The sequence below is a fragment of the Papaver somniferum genome, chromosome 7 (genome assembly GCF_003573695.1).
Source record: "Papaver somniferum cultivar HN1 chromosome 7, ASM357369v1, whole genome shotgun sequence".
Lineage (NCBI taxonomy): Eukaryota > Viridiplantae > Streptophyta > Magnoliopsida > Ranunculales > Papaveraceae > Papaver > Papaver somniferum.
In genome coordinates this window covers 78,064,428-78,085,407 of record NC_039364.1, presented here as the reverse complement: position 1 = coordinate 78,085,407, position 20,980 = coordinate 78,064,428, and the positions used below count along the sequence as shown (strand labels likewise).

General features: G+C 37.1%; 2 protein-coding genes across 4 annotated transcripts; one reads left to right on the top strand and one right to left on the bottom strand.

The window, feature by feature from the left end:
- The first annotated feature begins 10,305 nt into the window (after window positions 1-10,305).
- LOC113297703 (oligopeptide transporter 7-like) lies at window positions 10,306-14,404 on the top strand. The gene is made up of 7 exons (XM_026546264.1): window positions 10,306-10,521; window positions 10,615-11,129; window positions 11,286-11,383; window positions 12,039-12,608; window positions 12,691-12,946; window positions 13,252-13,434; window positions 13,585-14,404. Exons 1-7 carry the CDS (start codon window positions 10,485-10,487, stop codon window positions 14,197-14,199), a joined length of 2,274 nt encoding a protein of 757 aa, XP_026402049.1. The 5' UTR covers window positions 10,306-10,484; the 3' UTR covers window positions 14,200-14,404.
- Window positions 14,405-14,798: 394 nt separating this feature from the next.
- On the bottom strand, window positions 14,799-19,157 carry LOC113297704 (putative pentatricopeptide repeat-containing protein At4g17915). Of its 3 annotated transcripts, none has more exons than XM_026546266.1 (5): window positions 17,141-19,157; window positions 16,679-16,936; window positions 16,140-16,531; window positions 15,314-15,398; window positions 14,799-15,169 (listed from the first exon to the last, which is right to left on the bottom strand). In XM_026546266.1, exon 1 carries the CDS (start codon window positions 18,777-18,779, stop codon window positions 17,403-17,405), a length of 1,377 nt encoding a protein of 458 aa, XP_026402051.1. In that variant the 5' UTR covers window positions 18,780-19,157; the 3' UTR covers window positions 14,799-15,169; window positions 15,314-15,398; window positions 16,140-16,531; window positions 16,679-16,936; window positions 17,141-17,402. The 3 variants fall into 3 exon arrangements, with proteins under 3 accessions (XP_026402051.1, XP_026402050.1, XP_026402052.1); XM_026546265.1 differs by having other exon boundaries at window positions 15,314-15,390; XM_026546267.1 differs by having other exon boundaries at window positions 14,799-15,150; window positions 15,314-15,390.
- Window positions 19,158-20,980: the final 1,823 nt, after the last annotated feature.

Below are 20,980 nucleotides of genomic sequence, written 5' to 3'. Positions count from 1 at the left end.
AACCAAATATTGTTACTGATATTGAGAACGAGTTTATAGCTAACCAAAAGGGAACGATTAACTAGCCTATAGACTAGTGCTGACTGACTGACTAACTGAACAGAGAGTCTTGAGGAAGACTCTATGATGTACGCTTAACACCTCCCCTCAAGTTGTACTTGAGTGGACGAATGTGCAACTTGTCTCGTATGTACTGAAACCTAGGAGAAGAGAGCCCCTTCGTAAATATATCATCTAGTTGGTCTTTAGAACATATGAACCGCACCTGTAACTGCTTTTCAGCTACCCTCTCCCGCACAAAATGATAGTCGATCTCTATGTGCTTAGTTCGTGCATGGAAGACAGGATTTGCAGTGAGATACGTCGCACCAAGATTATCACACCACAATGTTGGAGATGATGCATCAATACCTAGTTCCTTAAGTAATGACTGAATCCAAATAATTTCAGAGGTTGCAATTGCAACACCCCTATACTCAGCCTCCTTGCTCGACCTAGAGACAGTCTTATGCTTTCTGGCACTCCATGAGATTAAATTTCCACCAAAGTATACATAATACCCACTTGTAGACCTTCTGTCATCTAAACTGCCTGCCCAGTCTGCATCAGAATAAGCATGTAAAGAGAAGTCCTTGGACGATCTCAGATGTAAACCAAAGTCAATAGTATGTTTTAGATAACGGATAATCCTTTTCACTAGCTCCCAATGCTCCACAAACGGCTCATGCATATATTGACACACTTTATTAACTGTCACTGAAATGTCAGGCCGTGTCAGATGCAAATATTGAAGTGCACCAACAACACTGCGATACAATGTTGGATCTGCAAACTTCTCTGAGCCAACTTTCTGAATCTTGACATTTGAGGCTAAAGGTGTCGTCACTGGTTTAACACCATCCAACCTTGTTCGACGCAGAAGATCAGTTACATACTTGCGTTGAGTTAAAACAATTTCTGATCCTTTCCTGAGAACTTCAACACCCAAAAAGAACGACAAATCACCCATGTCTTTTATAGCAAAGGATTTTCCGAGATCTGCAATGAGCTTGGTAATCATTCTTGGATTCGACCCTGTGACTATTATATCATCAACATATACCAACACATAAATTGTGTAAGAGTCAGAGAGCAGTATAAATAAAGAACTGTCAGAAATTGATGCTTTAAACCCAAGATGCAACAAGTGATTGGAGAGCTTCGAAAACCAAGCACGGGGAGCCTGCTTAAGACCATAAAGCGACTTGTGCAACATACAAACATGATTGGGAAAATTTGGATCTACATATCCAGGCGGTTGCGTCATGAAGACATCTTCTTCCAAACTTCCATGTAAAAAGGCATTCTCAACATCCAATTTTTTCAGCTGCCAATGATTCATCACAGCAAGTGATAATACAAGCCGAATAGTACATGGCTTTACAACAGGACTGAAAGTCTCTCCGTAATCAACACCAGCCTGTTGATTGAAGCCTTTTGCAACCAAACGTGCTTTGCGTCTTTCAATACTCCCATCCGGGTTTTGCTTAACACGGAATACCCATTTGGAACCAACTACATTCATGCCAGGCTCATACTTAACCAACGAGTACGTACCATTTTGAATGAGAGCATTGATTTTATCATCCATAGGTTTTCTCCACTGTGGATCTTTGTTCGCAGTAGAAAAGCATGTTGGCTCCATGAAATCAGATTCAGGAAGAGGATGCTTCGTAGCTGTCAAGCACAATTTTTGAATGGGTTTTGAGATACCTGCCTTAGCCCTTGTAACCATGGGATGAATGACTGCAACTTGCTGCATAGGCTGTTCAACTTCGTGCTGAACATTGTGTTGTATATGATGATTTAAGTCTAAAGATCTGCTTGAGTTTGCCTGAGAAACATTGAGTGGGTCCATATCCTGCTGTAGAAACTGGAGATTCTTGAGCATATGAAGATGCACTGTCAGTAGACAACACTGTTGGTAGGCTAGCAGGTGAATCACTGTGAACAAGTGAGTGCTGAGTACCAGATTCTTGAGCTGCTGAGATATTTGGTTTTCTAAAAGGATGAGAAAATATTACACTAGTACAAGTGGGATTTATACCTGAACAAGACGACGGCAGCTGCTGTGGAATAGGCATGAAAGGGAATGATCTCTCTTCAAAACGAACATGACGACTAATATAGATTCTATTTATTTCACAATGCAGACACATGTAACCTTTGTGTGCACTGCTATATCCTATAAAAACACATGGAAGTGAACGTGGCTCAAGTTTATGTTTATTGTATTGGCGAAGGCAGGGATATGCTAAGCATCCAAAAACTCTTAGAAAGGTGTAATCTGGTTGCTTTTTAAATAGGAGTTCAAGAGGAGTAATTTTCTCAGTTTTGTATTTCGGGAGTCTGTTAATGAGATAGCAAGATGTAGACAATGCATCAGCCCAAAAGGACTGAGGCATGTGTGCATGAATCAATAGAGCTAAACCCGACTCAGTTACATGACGTATGCGACATTCTGCAATTCCATTCTGAGGTGAAGTATGTGGGCAAGAAAACCTATGTTGGATTCCAGACGCATTCAGGTAAGATGTGAATTTTTTGTATTCTAGAGCATTATCAGATTGAAAAACCTTAATGCTATGGTCTGTAAGATTTTCAATTTGCTTTCGAAAGAGAATGAATGTATGCAATGCATCAGAACGTTGGACAAGAGGATATATCCATGTAAAATGAGAATAAACATCCATAAAAAGAATATAATAACGATAACCAAGTCTAGACAGCTGGGGTGAAACCCAAATATCAGAGACTATCAAGCTTAAAGGCTTGTTATAAACAGTTTTGCTAAGAGAGAAAGGTAGTTTCCTGCTTTTACTAACATGACAGGAGTGACAGAAATCAAAACTATTACTTAAGACAGGAATTGAATATTGATGACAAATTATGGAGACCGTACGCAACATTGGGTGACCCAGACGTTGGTGCCACAGTGGTAGAGTAGAGGAGACATGAGCCTGCGGCTTTATTGAGGGTGCTAACATGTCTATGCCCGAAAAGATGTAGAGACCATTCCTATTCAGCCCCCGCAGCAGTGTTTCCCCCGTTTGCTTGTCCTTCACAACAAAGTAAGAAGTGTGAAATTCAAAAAATACATCATTGTCTTTGCAGAATTGGGTAACTGACAGCAAGTTTGTTTTTATTTGTGGAACATGATAAATGTTGTTTAAAACAAAAGATCTTGACTTATAGAGGAATGAGGCATTACCAACATTGGCAATGTTGAGTGCATTACCATTACCAACGTGTACTTGCTTAGTACCATCATATTCATGAGGTATAGTGAGATTCCTCAAATATGCAGTAAGATGATGAGTAGCTCCCGTGTCCATTACCCAACCATTATCATTCTGACCACCTGGTAAAGCTACGTATGTTGCAGGTTGACGTTGATTGTCACTACCTTTCTCATATCGAAACCAGCACCGATTTGTCGTGTGATTTCTCTTCTTACAAATATGACAGACCTGATCTCCCTGATTACCTCGTGGTTGCTGCTGAGTGTTGTTGTAGTTTCTTGGATTGTTGTTGTTTTTCCTCCTGTTGTTCTGGTTATTATTGTATGGATATTGATTCCCATGATTGTTAAAACGCCTCTGATCAGGCCTGCTGCTTGAAACAGCAACATTAGCCAAAGGTTGCTACAAAGACTGTAACTGTTGCTCTAACCGCATATCAAAGGTTAGTAAATGAGTATAGAAGCTATCTATAGTCAGGTTTTCAGCAGTGCTCAAGGATGTTACAATTGGGTCATAAGATTGATTTAGACCATTACTAATGGCCTGTTTCTTCTCATCATCTGAAACCGTGCATCCAGATGCAGTAAGCTGCTCAAATAAATTCTTAGATTCTTGCAGAAATTGTTTAAGAGATTTATTACCTTTCTGTAGTGAATGAAGTTGCCTTTTTAGATTCACCTGATGTGCAAGGGTTTTTGGTGTAAAATGGCTCTCTAGCTTATCCCAAACTTGCTTAGCCGTATCCAGTCCACCAACTTCAGCTAGCACTTCAGGTGTAAGAGTGGAGTTTAGCCATCCAACCAGCAGTGAATCACAAGCCTCATGTTCTGTAAAGCCTGGGTTGATATCATCACTGTCAGGAAGAGTTCTTGCAGGCTTTACCTTGGTGCCATCAATAAAACCAGTGAGACCATATCCTTTGAGGATAGGTTTGAATTGTGTCTTCCAAAGGAGATGATTGGTTTCTGTATGTTTGAGGGTTACCAGGTGATGTATCTGGATTTGTCTAAGACTTGATGTTGAAGCCATTCTGATGTTTTAGGGTTTTGGTTTTGTTGTGTGTTGTTTTTGGTTGTGGTTCTTGCAGAAGCGTTGGATCGACAAGCTGATACCAACTTAGAACACTATTCTTGGTGAATATCTTCCACAACAATCTTGTGGAGATTAAACTCTTATTTATACTCAGAAATATAGTTACAGAGTTATTGATAAAACCAAATATTGTTACTGATATTGAGAACGAGTTTATAGCTAACCAAAAGGGAACGATTAACTAGCCTATAGACTAGTGCTGACTGACTGACTAATTGAACAGAGAGTCTTGAGGAAGACTCTATGATGTACGCTTAACAGATCTTCAATAAGAGATTGGGTATCTTCACTGATCATCCAAGCATGAGATTTATTTGTAAGGAGTTAATTGCAAGAGATTAAAAGCCTGTTATGGACATGGAAATTCCTTTGAAAGATGATGATGATGATGATGGTTTAGGTATGCTCGAACCGGATGAGGAGCATCATAATCAGCCTATTTCAGCGGAAGAGGAGGATCAAATTGAAGCTGTTCAGTGCGCTGTTGAATCAGAAAATTTGGAATTGGATTCGGTGTTTAATCCAATTAGTTCCAGGGCTTCAGTTTTTGTTTAATGGATCATAAGGTTATGAGCTGGAACATAAGGGGATTGGGTCAAGATACAAAATTGATTGCAATCCGAAATGCAATTTCAAGGAATAATCCCACTATTTGTACAATTCAGGAGTCCAAGATAGAACTGGTGGATGATAAGCTAATTAGCTTATCATCTATTTAGCTTCTGAAGGTGCTTCAGACGGGATAATCGTCATGTGGAAGGAAGGAATCATTCAAATGGAGGAACATTTGTTGGGGGCTTTCTCTGTTTCTATCAAATTCCGTAATGTTGCTGATAATTTCGTTTGGTTATTCAAATCGGTATATGGTGCTTCTGATGCAGGGTATTACAATCAGTTCTGGCAAGAATTGAGAGACATTAGGATTCTTTATGATGATCCTTGGTTACCGGGGGGGGGGGGGGGGTGAGGGATTTTAATGCAATACTTTCTGCAGATGAAAGAAATATTCTGGGTGGTGCTTTAGGTAATTGAAAATCTTTCAAAGTTTTTGTCAACAAGTTTTCTTTATAATTGATTTACCAATGTCCGGTGGCAGATTTACTTGGACGGATTCTCAGCATCCTCCATTGCTTATCAGGTTAGATAGATTCCTCTTATGCCCTGAATTTTGTGAACATTGTCCGGCACCTGTGCAACTACGGCTTAGAAGACCAATCTCAGATCATGCACCTATATTATTGTGTTGTAACTCGGGTGATAAAATTGAGTCGCCTTTTAGGCTAGATAACTATATCCTATATCACCCGGAGTTTCTCAATAATCTCAAAATTTGGTGGGATTCTTTAGTTTTTTCTGGTAAGCCAAGTTATATTTTTTCTAAGAAGCTTCAAGCATTAAAATTCTTTATCAAGACTTGGCAGAAAAGCATGTATGGTAATTTGCAGTCTCAACTGGATAATTTGGAACTCACAATTGATGTGTTGGATAACATGGAGGAAGTTTTGGGTCTTTCTGATGCGGAGGTTGTGGAAAGGGAGCAAGCCAAACTACAGCATTCTTATGTTTCCATGAATATAGCTAGGAGAGCAAATCAAAGAGCTAAAGAAAAATGGGCCAAGGAAGGTGAGTGAAATTCTGCTTATCTTCATCAATTAGCTAGCTTTAAATACAAGTATAACAACATTACTTGTCTTAAGGTTAATGGTTCTTTAATATATGATAAAAATAAGATAGCTACGGAAACCAGAACTTTTATTCTTCCTTATTTACAGAAAATCATAAAATGAGACCTGGCTTTGAGCAGCTTATTATGCCTACAATTTCAGCTGAAGATAGTATGAATTTGGAGAAACCTTTCACTGAAGAGGAGGTTCAGTCAGTTATTAATCGTTTTGGCACTAATAAAAGTCCAGGCCCAGATGGCTTTACTATGGAATTTTTTAAATGTGCATGGGATGTTAAAAAAAAGGATTTAATGCTGGTGGTAAAGGAGTTTGAGAATACTTATATGCTTGAATGGAGATTAAACTGCACCAACTTGACTTTGATTCCTAAGTGTAATGGAGCAGTTTCTCTTCACAACTTCAGACCTATCAGTCTAATTGGTAGTGTCTATAAAGTCACTTCTAAAGTGTTGGCAGAGAGGATGAAAATGGTGCTTCCTTCTATTATTTCGGATTAAGGAGCTTTTATTCATGGTAGGCAGATTCATGATGGAATCCTAATTGCGTCGGAACTTATCCACTCCAAGCTTAGACAACAAGACACTGCCATTATCTACAAGGTAGATCTTGAGAAAGCGTTTGATAACGTAAATTGGAATTGTGTGGATATTACTCTAGCTAGGTTTGGTTTTGGTATGAAATGGAGATCCTGGATTAAGTGGTGCATTACAACTCCAAGATTTGCAGTCTTATTGAAAGGAGAGGCAACTGAGATGTTCAAAAGTCAGAAAGGAATTAGGCAAGGTGACCCAAGTTCACCTTTTCTGCTCATTTTGGTAGCGGAAGTTCTCTCTTTAATGATTAAAAAGGAGGCAGATGATGGTCTTATTTCTGGTTTTTCGGTGTCAAATCAAGGTACTGCGATAACTCATCTTCAGTTTTCTGACGATCTAATTGTTTTTCTTAAAGATGAGGAAACTCAAATTCAGAACCTTAAAAATATTTTGATGGGTTTTGAGATTGTTTTTGGTCTTAAAGTTAATTATAGAAAAAGTACTGCAGTGGGTTTAGGCCAACTACACAATGCTGATTTTTGTGCAGGTATCTTTGGTTGCTCCGTTTCTCAACTGCCAATGAATTATTTGGGCATTCCTCTTGGCAGTAAATCCAAATGCAGGCTCATATGGAATGACATAATTCAAAGGCTTCATCAAAAAATGGAAAAAAAAAAAACTATTTATCTAAAGGTCAGAGGCTTATTATAATACAAAGTGTTTTGTCAAGTCTACCGATTTATTGTTTATCCATCTTTCAAATGCCAGTGGTAGTATCTAAAGAACTTGAAAAGATCATTAGGAATTTTCTTTGGGGCTCAAGTAATTCCATTAAGAAGAAAAGTTGGGTGTCTTGGTGTAGAGTGACTTTGCCCAAATGTAGAGGGGTATTGGTATAAAGAAATTACGGCTGGTGAATAAAGCGCTTCATGCAAAATGGATTTGGAGATACGGTTCTGAAAAATATGCTCTGTGGAGAAGGATCATCAACCAAAAATTTGGTGGTTCAGCTGAAGCTTTTTTCCCGTCTTTTATAAAGAATTCAGTTCGTCATAGTTTGCGGTCTGGTATTTTGAAGTCTAGAGAATTTGTTAAATCTGGTACGATTTTGAACATTGGATATGGTTTGTGCATTCACTTCTGGGATGATGATGGATCGGTGAATACCCTCTCAAGCAACTATTTCCTGCTCTTTATCTTCTAGCTAAACATAAAAACGCAATGGTGAGTGATTTGATTTCTCAGGAAGGTGTTTGGAATTTTAATTTTTCTAGACATTTGAATGAACATGAGATGTTGGAGGTAGCAAATTTGTTACAAATCATTGGGGACCCTGCTTTGTTAGATGTTCAGGACACTAGAAAGTGGAGATTTGGAGAAGTTTTCTCTGTGGCTAATGCTTGTGCGGCTCTGGAAACTTGTGGTTGTTATCTTTCCCTGATAAACAACTGTGGAATTCAAATGTGCCTTTGAAGGTATCTTTTCATGTTTGGATTTTGTGTTTCAGTGGCGCCCCTACTTTTGATTGTTTATATAATGCAGACCTGGTTCAAAATCCTAACTGTGTCTTATGCGGTAATTGTGTGGAGACGAATGAGCATGTTTTTCTATATTGCAAAGTTGTTTTTGATATCTTGACTTACTTCCTTGACAGTTTTGGAATTAAGTGGGTTTTATCTAAGGATGCTAGGACCAATTTATGGGAATGGGGTGATACGAGCAGTAAAAATTCTAAGAATAGGAAGAAGAAAATATGGAGCATTCTTCCTTTTGCTATCTGGTGGTGTGTCTGGAATGAAAAAAATGCAAGAATCCATAAAAAAGGAAGTAAGGATTTGAATCAACTAATCAGCGATGTGAAGTGTTTGATGTTTAATTGGGGTTCGAAATCCTGGCATTTTTAGGGGCGACCCAAAAAGAATTAGGGGCGACACAAAAGGACAAAATAGGTCATAATCGGGAGGTTAATCTACAATCGGTAGGTAACTTAAAATCGCGTTTTTTTTAACGGCCAAACTACCCTTTACAATCGGAAGTTTTATTTACAATCGGTAGTCAAGATAGTTTATATAACTACCGAATATATAATAGCCCCAAAATGAGATTTTGCAAAAATCCTTTTTTTTTGTAATTTTGAATTTTGGTTGAGCCTATAATCGGTAGTAAATGAAGTTATCATGAATTCCGATTATACAATAGTTCTCTTTGCCAAAATCTTATCATAATCGGTAGTCAAGATAATTCATATAACTATCGAATATAGAGTAGCCCCAAAATGAGATTTTGCAAAAATCCTTTTTTTTTTTAATTTTGGTTGAGCCTATAATCGGTAGTAAATGAAGTTATAATGACTTCCGATTATACAATAATTCTCTTTTCCGAAATCTTATCATAATCGGTAGTCAAGATAATTCATATAACTACCGAATATAGAGTTGCCCCAAAATGTGATTTTGCAAAAATTCTCAATTTTTTGAATTTTGATTAAGCTTATAATCAGTAAGAAAGGAAGTTATCCTGACTTCCGATTATACAATGACTATTTGCTGAAATCTTACCATAATCGGTAGTCAAGATAGTTCATATAACTACCGAATATAGAGTAGCCCCAAAATGAGATTTTGCAAAAATCCTCTTCTTTTTTTTAATTTTGGTCGAGCCGATAATCGGTAGGAAATGAAGAGTTATCATGACTTCCGATTATACAGTGACTCTTTGCCGAAATCTTACCATAATCGGTAGTCAATAAAGTTATCTTGACTATCGAATATAGAGTAGCCCCAAAATGAGATTTTGCAAAAATTCTTTTTTTTTTAAATTTTGGTTGAGCCGATAATCGGTAGGAAAGGAAGAGTTATCATGACTTCCGATTATACAGTGACTCTTTGCCGAAATCTTACCATAATCGTTAGTCAATAAATTTATATTGACTACCGAATATAGAGTATCCCCAAAATGAGATTTTGCAAATACTCACTATCTTTTGAATTTTGATTATCCTATAATCGGTAGTAAATAAATTTATCTTGACTCCCGGCGTTGTATTCATAACACGTCCATGCCGGCACCGAGCTTTTTCAACTGCATTGGTCGAGCCTATAATCGGTAGTAAATGAAAGTATCCTAACATAATCGGTAGTCAGGATAGTTCATATAACTACCGAATATAAAATTGCCCCAAAATGAGACTTTGCAAAAATCCTCTATTTTTCTAATTTGGTTAAGCTTATAATCGGTAGTCAAAATAGTTCATATAACTACCGAATATATAATTGCCCAAAAAATGAAATTTTGCAAAAATCTTACCGATTATGAACTAACCTACCGATTATGAAGGGACATAAAAGTATTTTCAATCTATTTTGTCTTTTGTGTCGCCCCTAATTCTGTTTGGGTCGCCCCTAAAAATGCCAGGTTGGAATCAGGTATGTTCTCAGATTTTTGTTTGTCAACTCTTCTTTGTAATTGGAATGTTGTAATGCATACTTATATGTAAGTTTTCTTTTCTCTTGCGTCACTATTTGGTGACTTAATGGGTCTCTTTTTATAAAATTTGCCCTTTTCAGTAGAAAAAACAAAAAAACAAAAAACCAGTGATTCTTAGGCTGCGAATTCAATTTTGAACCCGCAGCAAGGGATCAAAATTTTTCCCGTTTGGATAGAAAAGTTAGCACTTGGGATATAATTCTAATTTTTAAAAAGTCAAAAGACATATCTCTAGAAGCAAAACTAATTTAGGGATGTATCTTCAAATTCCCAAGATTCTACTCATTTTTGTATATAAAACCAAAACCCGAATTTTTCGTGTACATTTCTCAAACTTAATTAAACTGAGAAAGAAGAAAGAAGGCTTTTTTGTTTCTCTGTGTATCTGAATTCTCAACTACTTAAAAATGGAAACTCAACAAGAACAGTTAACAACTCCTCTCCGTAAGCCCCATTTCTCACAATCTTTCAGTTTAAATTCTTATTTCTCTCATTGAAAATTTACTAATCTCTCTCTGTTAATATATATATGTACAGTTACAGGAGGAGAAGGAGTTATAAAAGTACATGATAACATACCATCAACTTCATTAATATCATCGGAAATTATGGATGATGAAGAAGAAAATTCGCCAGTAAAACAAGTAGCATTAACCGTACCAATAACAGATGATCCAAATTTACCAGTTTTAACGTTTAGAATGTGGGTTTTAGGAACACTTTCTTGTATTCTTCTTTCATTTTTAAATCAGTTTTTTTGGTACAGAAAAGAACCATTATCAATTACAGCAATATCAGCTCAAATTGCTGTTGTTCCATTGGGTCACTTAATGGCATCAACCATTACTAATCGTATTTTCTTTAAAGGTACTCGTTACGAATTTACGTTAAACCCAGGTCCATTCAATGTAAAAGAACATGTTCTGATCACGATATTTGCCAATTCTGGTGCTGGTACTGTATATGCTATACATATTGTTAGTGCTGTCAAGGTTTTTTACAGAGAAAGAATCACTTTCTTTGTTTCATTGATCGTAGTCATTACTACCCAAGTTAGTACTTTTATCCCTTCATTTTACATAAGAGAGTTCTTCTTCTTCTTCTTTTATTTTGCGTATATTTCATTTTTATTTTATTTTTTTCCCTTCTTGAAATCGTTTGATGGATTTTTTCTTTTCAATCTATTTTGGGGATCGGTTGACTCTTAGGTACTAGGGTTTGGTTGGGCTGGAATTTTCAGAAGATATCTAGTTGAGCCAGCTGAGATGTGGTGGCCGGCAAATCTTGTTCAGGTCTCTTTATTTCGGTATGTATATATATATGCCAATTATGCACAAATAATCTTTTGAGAAGTCCGCATACAGGAATACCCATGCTTATGTGTTAGGACAGCCGGGAAAATCTAGGCATGCTCAACATTTTTACTGTGTTACAACGATGGGTCTGGGAAATGAAATGTACAATATTTTTGGTTGTTTTTATACTTATTGGATTGAATCAATGCAGTGGGCAGCAGTTGTTAGGGGGTATCTTGGTATTTAGATTCTGAATTAATTATAGACTTTTAGGTGAAATAGTTGGGAACGTGGTGACGTGAATTGGAATCTGAGTAAAGTTGTGGAGAATTCAGTTTTGTTTGGTATGGATTTAGAAGATAGATTTTTTTCTCTTTCAAAGAGCTGCGTTTCTGTCAATTTCAATAAGACAAGAGAGATACGTTATGAGGACAACCAAGTGTGCCCCACGTTTTTATTATTTGACAGCTAATTTTGACGTTGGAACGTATGGTACATCAAATTACACATAATTCTGTATGATCACCAAAGACATGGACATGAGGTCCCGAGTTGTCAGTACGACATTGATAGCTACTACAAACGTATTTAATCCGAAATATGTGATCAATGCGCTTACCTTTGTTGTTCAAGATATAACTACTAATGTTGTAACTAACTGCACAGGGCTTTACATGAAAAGGAAGAGAGGGCCAAAGGCGGGTTAACGCGAACTCAGTTTTTCCTGATAGCCTTCGTATGCAGCTTCGCCTACTATGTTCTCCCTGGTTACCTCTTCCCAATGTTGACATCCCTTTCATGGGTATGTTGGGTATTCCCGAATTCGGTTCTGGCTCAACAATTAGGCTCGGGTCTTAAAGGGCTAGGACTTGGTGCAATTGGCCTTGATTGGTCATCTGTTTCATCCTATCTTGGAAGTCCACTTGCTAGTCCATGGTTTGCCACCGCAAATATGGCTGTTGGTTTTGCTTTTATCATGTACGTTGTAACACCGATCTCATATTGGCTCAACTTCTACAATGCAAAGAATTTCCCAATATTCTCCGATGGGCTTTTCACGTCCACTGGCCAAGACTACAACATCTCGAGCATTATAGACAACAAATTCAACCTTGATGTCGCAGCATATGAAAAGAGTGGACCTCTATACCTTAGCACCTTCTTTGCTATGACTTATGGAGTTGGTTTTGCTGCTCTTAGTGCCACCATTGTTCATGTTGCATTGTTTCATGGAAGGTATATTTATACACTTGTTAGTTACATTATCTTCGGGTTAAAAATAAAGGTATATTCAAAGCATGTGCATATACTTTTACAGAGAAATATGGCAACAGAGCAAAACAGCATTCCAAGAGAAGAAAATGGATGTACATACAAGACTTATGAGCAAGTACAACCAAGTACCCGAATGGTGGTTCGTGTCCATACTCATAGCTAACATTGCTGCCACCATTTTCGCCTGCGAGTACTACAATGATCAGCTTCAACTTCCATGGTGGGGTGTTTTGGTAGCTTGTGGACTTGCTATTTTCTTTACTCTTCCAATTGGTATCATCACTGCAACCACAAACCAAGTAAGATTTCTTTGATCTTCTCAACCAGATTTCGATTGTATGAGAATATGATTCACGGTTTCATGATTTCATCCTAACAATTTCTGTCACAATATAGCTTGAGATTTCGAAATATTTTGTTTGGATCTTTTCATGATAACGCAAAATCCAGAATGAACCCGTGATGGTCATCTGATGCATGAAACTGATTAGAAATGGAGGACGCTTATGATGAATTTACGGCACACTGTCCCCATTTTGCATTCTTATTTTTTTTGCTAACCTTTATCTGAATTGTTTTGCTTGTTTTCTTCTTTGCTGAGTAGACACCAGGATTGAACATCATAACTGAATACATAATCGGATACCTATACCCAGGGCGGCCCGTCGCAAATATATGCTTTAAAGTATATGGGTACATCAGTATGACTCAGGCCATCACTTTTCTTCAAGATTTCAAGTTAGGCCACTACATGAAGATTCCTCCTAGAACAATGTTCATGGCACAGGTCAACTTTTCGACTTCATTTAGTATCTGAAGATAAATGGTTAATTTCTTTATTTCCCAAACTGACTGCGAAGAGTTGTTTTCGCATAAATCTAATTACTCATTTGTGCAAGAGATATTGATTTTTTGAATTAAAACTACTTCCGCTCAGGTTGTAGGTACACTCATAGCTGCACTAGTATACTTGGGAACGGCGTGGTGGCTCATGGATACAATCCCTAACATCTGTGACACCAACCTACTTCCTTCCAATAGTCCGTGGACTTGCCCAGGTGATCACGTTTTCTATGATGCGTCAGTTATATGGGGACTGATCGGACCACGAAGAATTTTTGGAGATCTTGGTACTTATGCAGCCATAAATTGGTTCTTCCTAATTGGAGCAGTTGCGCCTCTGCTAGTTTGGTTTGCACATAAGGCTTTCCCAGAGAAAAGATGGATTAGTCTCATAAATATGCCTATACTTATTGGTGCGACTGGAAATATGCCTCCAGCAACTGCAGTAAATTACATAAGTTGGATAGTTGTTGGGTTTCTATCTGGGTTTGTCGTGTTTAGGTACCGACAAAATTGGTGGCGAAGACATAATTATGTCCTTTCAGGAGCCCTTGATGCTGGTCTTGCTTTCATGGGTGTGCTTTTGTATCTTTGTTTGGGAATGGAAGAGATTAGTCTCACTTGGTGGGGAAGTAATTTGGATGGGTGCCCTTTGGCTTCTTGTCCGACAGCCAAAGGAATAGTTGTCCAAGGATGCCCAGTCTTCTAATCCAGTTTGTGGCAGTCACGATGCACAAATGTTGATCTTCTTTCTTTGAATCTGTAAATAATTTGCTTAGAGATCGCTATCCAAGCTTGCCATGGATTTGTATAAATATGCTTGATTACAACAGACTGTCAATTGCAAAGAAGTGGAAAAACATGTGTAGAAACTCGACCAATTTTAAAATAATACCCCTTCTTTCTGTGTCATATGTTAGCTACTCTTCATTGCATGTTCAGTTGAGGACATTTTTGTGCAGAATAAAGAAACCAACTTGACTTGAACCCCGTGACTTCTAACAACTTCCAACCCTGTTTACATGAATTTTTCTTAATAAAGCAGTTGAGCATTATTAAGTTTTTCTGATAGATAGGACTTTGGATTTCTTTTTCTATTTCTTTTTCTGATAGTTACCAAATTCCAGTACCAATATTGGAGATCAAATTAATCCAACTCGACCTCAACTGTGTTGCTCATCAGTAATGATTTACTGTTTTCTCATCTAACAAGAATACTTCTTTTTAGCCCTTTCCATGTTGAGAGTTGAGGGTCTTTATCCTGTCAGAATACCTTTGTGTGTTCTTGGGAGAAGGTTTTTACTTGCTATGTCTGGTACTTTTCAAGTTCTTCGTACGCAAACTAGGCATGCCGTAGGTACACTCTTTGATGATGATTGGGAAAATTTGAGCCGCCTAGCTTGCTTCTCTGATGAAGTCTGTTCTTCCTAACTGGAAACCAGGTATTTATACAGACGCACCTCTCGTTAACTGTAATACAAAACTTCGTCGGTTTGACAATTGAATGTGTGATCGAAGAAATGTCATGTTCAGGAATTAGGTGCAGCAGTGATAGTACTGTATGATAACTGATGATTCTGTGGTGGATGCGGGAGGTTTTGAGGACCCACGCGGTCTGAAGTTCGGTAGATTCGTCGGTATTCGTATAGTTCTAGCAAAGCTTGTAAACAAAATCCAATCTGTTAGACAATTTTTAAAAGAGGATCAGTAAAATTAATGGAATTGGTCTCAAACTACTGGTATTTCTATCAAACCATGATTTAACTCTTAGAGACATAAAATTACTAAGGGTGACAACCCTGAAAAGTTGAATCAAGCTTTACCTTGGTGTTTCTCTAATATTTGCTCAAACAGCTAGCAGTCCAGGTATTGCATGCAAACGGCAGCGAATGTCTATATCCTGCAAGGCTACAAGAAACTTGTTTAGGATTTTTCTAACCAAACTTGTGCTGAATTAGACCACTAAATATACTTCAAAGAAACTGATGTTGCAAAATAACTCATACAACACAGCCCAAAAAGATAAATGGTATAATGCCTAAACTGCTAAACATGTGGTTCACCTACATATAGATCTACATTCATAGAGTAAGGAGGCCTTTTTGTGCCCTGAGGCAAGATCTAAGGTTTACAGTCTTTTAAATTTCGGTAACTTAGAGAGGTATTAATCTAACCATGGTTGGAGTAAATTCCATTTGGCAATCGGGTCAACTAAACACAAAAGAGGATTAAATATTTCTTGAAGGAGAAGAAAAGAAGTCATACCAAAGCAAGCTTTACAATACAAAATATATTGTTAAAAACATAAAGGGGTGTAATTCCACTACTTATGTGCTTATATAAGCAGTCATACATTATTACAACCTTCACAAGGATCAGTATCTAGAAAAGAATATCAGCTCACTGCCCTTTAAATATTTAACATGAACTGAACATCTAATCTACATTTTCGTTTTTCATGCGAATCATGCAAATACATCTAGGCTTGCTTTTGTGAACGCTCCTGGGAGATTAGATGATCAAACGATTGTCTAAAGTTATGCAAAGATTAATATACATACTAGTTTATTTGTTTCCTATTTCACCATGAAAAAAACGAGGTATGTGTTCACAAAATGAGAGAGAGAGAGAGAGAGAGATGATTCACACCTCTTTTAGCTTGGACGTAAAGCCTATCACATAAAGGGTTTCACGGCAAATTGATTGGAATGCAGTTCTTTACACTCGGTTCCGATAGGTCTAATTATGAGAAGATGCCAAAAATATCTGCTTCGGATCCTGAGAGAGTGAGCCGTGTAGGAACTGATTTATGTGCTGCTGTTGATAGCGAAAGGTTCATAATATTGGTAACGACTAGTCCCTGCAACCTCGGAGACAACCAAACGCGAAGGTGAGAAGATCAAGTAGCAGGTCTGAAGATCAGTCTGTAATTATCTGCTAGCCACTCTGTGGTAGACGTTGGAGGCTTCTAAGACCTTCAGAATTTAAGGTTTGTTCGATACATCTATGCAACACTTCTGCAGTTCTGCTTGAACTCCAATCTGCAAGCAATTATAAAAGAGAATGACTAAAATTAATGGAATTTGGTCTGGAACTACTAGTTCAAACGTACCATGACTAAAATGTCTAGAAAGCATACAGAATTACAAAGGGTTACAACCAAAATATATTTAAGCTATGTTTTTTACCTTGGTGCTTTTCTAATATTTGTCTCCACCATCTATAATCCTGATTATCAATGCATTTCCTTCTACAAAGAGTGATATCATTTCAGCAAGGACGGTTCTTTAGAAGGCTGATAACCCTCTAAAGCAGGATAGGAAAGAGTAAAGACACCATTAGAGAACATAACATTTCTATGATTAGCCTTGCTGAAACTAGAGAGTATAAGATCCAGTCCCCAGTGGTCTTAAGATAATGGAAGACGCAACCAGCATAATGGTTACCTGGAAAAATAATCAGAAAGTAAGATAGTTGGCAAGTGAATACTAACTTCAAGAAAAGGCACATAAATTGGTTAAGACATCTGATGTTTTGGTTCAGCACAGTTTGTAGATAAGAAAATCTACATAGTTTCAGAAACCACAAAATTTTTATCATATATTTAAGGTGCTATCATTGAAAAAGTTCACACTACTATAAACAAGTACCTGCTACATTACAGCTTAAACCAGGGCTTGGCTTCACTCTATGTGGTAAAGTAAGTCTTTCTGAGTTTTTCAGTTTGAATTCAAAGCTGCAGCACAAACACAGTCTTCCCTACATATTCAATCTCAAAATTTTCCTGTCTGAAACCCATGTAGTATGAGAACTTTTCTTCATGCTTACCCACCATGTCGCAACTCAGCATGTTTGCCGACTAAGATCCAAGCACAGACTGACAGTGAAGACGTTGTTGTAGTCTAAAAACCCTTAGCGTCGTAAGTATCTTGCCATCCGAATTTTTGATTTTAGATCCTTTTCTTCTCTTTTGGCTCCTGAAGCACGAAGGCCCCTAAGAACAGCTCGATTTGCAGATCTGGGGACTCCAACTCCATCATTTATGCAATACAAAATGAGTTTGGATGCTAAACTGAAATTTTGGTTCTTGCAAAGACCATGAATCAATGAGGTGTAGGTAACAGAGTCCTTTACCTCCATCTCATTAAAGACCTTCCATGCAGACTCCAACCTACCCTCCTTGCAGAACCTGTCAATTAAACAATTGTACGCCACCGAGTTTGTTTTCTGTCCGTCCGCCTTCATTTGCTTCAACTGCTCGACTGCCTTATCAACATACCCTGTCTTACACAGTCCGTCAATAAGAATCGCACTGGTGTATTCATCACTTTCTGAGCCTTTCTCTGAGATCAATGACATTGCATCTAAGCACTTGCCTTGTTTGCAATACAAATTAGCAATTGTATTATAAGAAACCATATCAAGCCGAATCCCGCTCTTGATCATTTGTCCAGTACAATCATTAGCCTCTTTCTTCATACCCACTTTAATAAAAGCACTAATTGCAGTGCAATACGCATATGAATCAAAAGTGTAGCCGTCACGCTTCATGTCCCTAAATATTTTAAACCCCTGATCAATCTTTCCGGATCTAAAGCAACATTTCATTACAGTTGTATATGTAATGACATTCGGTTTGTGACCTGATTTCTCCAGCTCCTTGAGCATGTTTCTAGCTTCATATAATCTGCCCGACTTACAGAGCCCGTTTATAAGTATATTATAAGTTATAATCGGAAGAGAAACTCCACGCCTCTGATAATTCCAAAACATTTTAAGTGCATTTGAAACATACCCATTCTCATAAAAACCGTTAATCATGGTGTTAATTGTTGCTGCACAAGGGGATAACCCATCCAAAAGGAAATTCTGGTGAACTCTGATCGCTTCTTGGGGTTGTCCAGTTTTAAAATAACAATTCATCAAAGTATTACAAGTCCATATATCAGGTAAAATACCCGTTCTCAACATTTTTGCAAACAAAAATAAAGATACTAATAAAAGACGATCTCTAGTAGCCCCAGCAATTAAAGAATTAAAAGTAACAACATCCGGGGTTACTCTATCTTGTCTCAATGCATCACTCATTTCATAGAAAAAATTGTACGCAGCATCGAATCCAAGTAAACGACAATAAGCAGAAATTAGGGTATTGTAAGTAACTATATCAGGAGAATACCCAAGTTTTCTAGCATCAATTAAAGCCTTTTCAGCTTTATTTAATTCTTGAGTTTTACAAAACGATGCGATTGATATATTCAATAAACGAGTTGAGAATCTACAAACCATTCTCAATAATCAACCCTAAAGTGAATGATACATGTTACAACAAATAGTTGAAAACATTATAAAGAAAAAAACATAAATGTTCAAAATTGGAACCAATTTGGTTCATAGTAGAACTTACCTAAACTCCTTTTTCTTCATTTCAATCTCTCTGTCTGTTTTACACTGCTTAAACAGTGAAACAGAGAGGTGGAAGATGTTCTTGTTAGGGTTTTTATGTTCTTTCAAATCAGAGATACTTGGAGGTTTAATTTCCGTCTTTCAGACGTTATTCCGGAATGAATAGCTATTTAGCCGGTACTATGTAAACTGGTACTAGGTCTACTGTGAACTTCCAGTGTTGTACCTGGTATTTGGCATAGTTTGTCACTTTTGCACCCGCTATCGGTATGGCAAACAGGCAAACATATCTGGTTCAGTGGTATATTTATCACCTAGCCAGTTATGATAGAGATTTTATTGATCGATAGAGCTCTAAATGCTCGGTAGTCTTTATATCGCTTTTGTGGTCGACATGTGGTCGAGGATAAAAAAATTATTGCTCGGCGATGTGATCATTGCTCATTGGTGCATCATCTAACGGTCAGAAATCCACCCTTATAAATATTCAACTTCAAAAAAATACGATTAGCATCAGAATTTTTGAATCTCTCTAGAATTTTTCGATCTCTCGATCACATTTTTCTAATCCAAAACAAAATAAACTAATCATCGACTTCATTTCAACATGGCTAGTGCTCACTTCACCAACTTCGCTAGTATTTGCTTCACTCTAGAAGAAGATGCTTCTCTTGTTCGATTTTGGATATCAGTTGCAAGCGATGTAAACTTCAATGTAGCTACTTTTGATTTATGTGGCAGTGTGTTTCAAACGTTTATGACATTAGCCGGTAATGAAAATTCAAGAAGAACAAATACGAGCCTTCAAATATGGATTTTCCTTTATCAATAAGGATGCACTAAAGTATGCGTAAATTTTGTGGATGATAAAAGGGGATCCTGGATTGTCCATAGACAAACTAGTGACTATTTGAATAGTTTTTTTTTTCTTTTTTGATGCCAACAGAAGAGGGTTTAAGCATGATGAATGCTATGAACTCTATAATACTCATGTGCAAGGATTTTAATTTTTGATTAAGTGATACAATGAGATTCCGTTTTTATATTAAATGTTCCTGTAACTACATCTGAATGAAATGTAAAACCAGTTGGCATTTAAACATTATTTTTAAGATAACTTTCAGTAATAAAAACAAAACAATTACATTAGAAAGATTGAAATTAAATTACATTCATAAATTATAGGTTTTCGTGACCATTTCACTGACCATTAAAGATCTGAATGGTCATGTTTTATGGATCAAGAATATTATTCAAAATAGCAAAGATCAAGTTGGTTTGAGACTCACTTGGTGGTTGAGTCTCATTAGAATCGTCAAAACCTTGAAAAATGATGGGATTATTCAGGCGAAGGTAACACGATAACAATATGCAAATGGGTGACCTTGGAATGGGTAAATTATTGATGTGGATGAGGCAATTGGGGTATAAATTGCATAACTTCTTCAATGTTCAAGCCACCACCAGAATTCATAGTGCCAGTTGGTAATTGGTTAAATAAATCTCCAGGAGTTGTTTCCATGTTAATGGCTTCATCTCATGTTGATACTCAAGTATCTACCACTATATTTTGAGTAAACCTATCTACCATTACACTGGTGTAGAACGACTTTTCAATTTTTTTCGACTTCTACGACTTCTCAAACTTCCTTGACTTCTAACGATTCTAGAAAACCAAGTAATCTCACTGAGCTAGCATTTGGAAATAAATATTTTCCTATTGTATACAATGCAAACACATTCGAGCTCCTCATAATGTTCAAGTATCAAATACTGGTGTACTTGTTAACCTATTTTCATTATTTTTCGTAGCATAATGTTGTAAAAAAAAAAATGACCCAGCCACCTTTAATCCATGGGATTTTAGTCTTCTATAGTCTGGATCTACATCATTAAAGTGTAACTGAAGTTTGGCTCTCCATCTTCGTTCTGATTCCCACTTTAGTTTTTCCAATGGAAGTACATTTCGCTCACATGTAATTCCCGTCAATATGTACAAATCTAACAGTGTAACTCCTATTGAACAACGTATTCTTAGTTAAAGTTGGTTGAATAAAATAAAAACTAAATCTATAAATTGAATG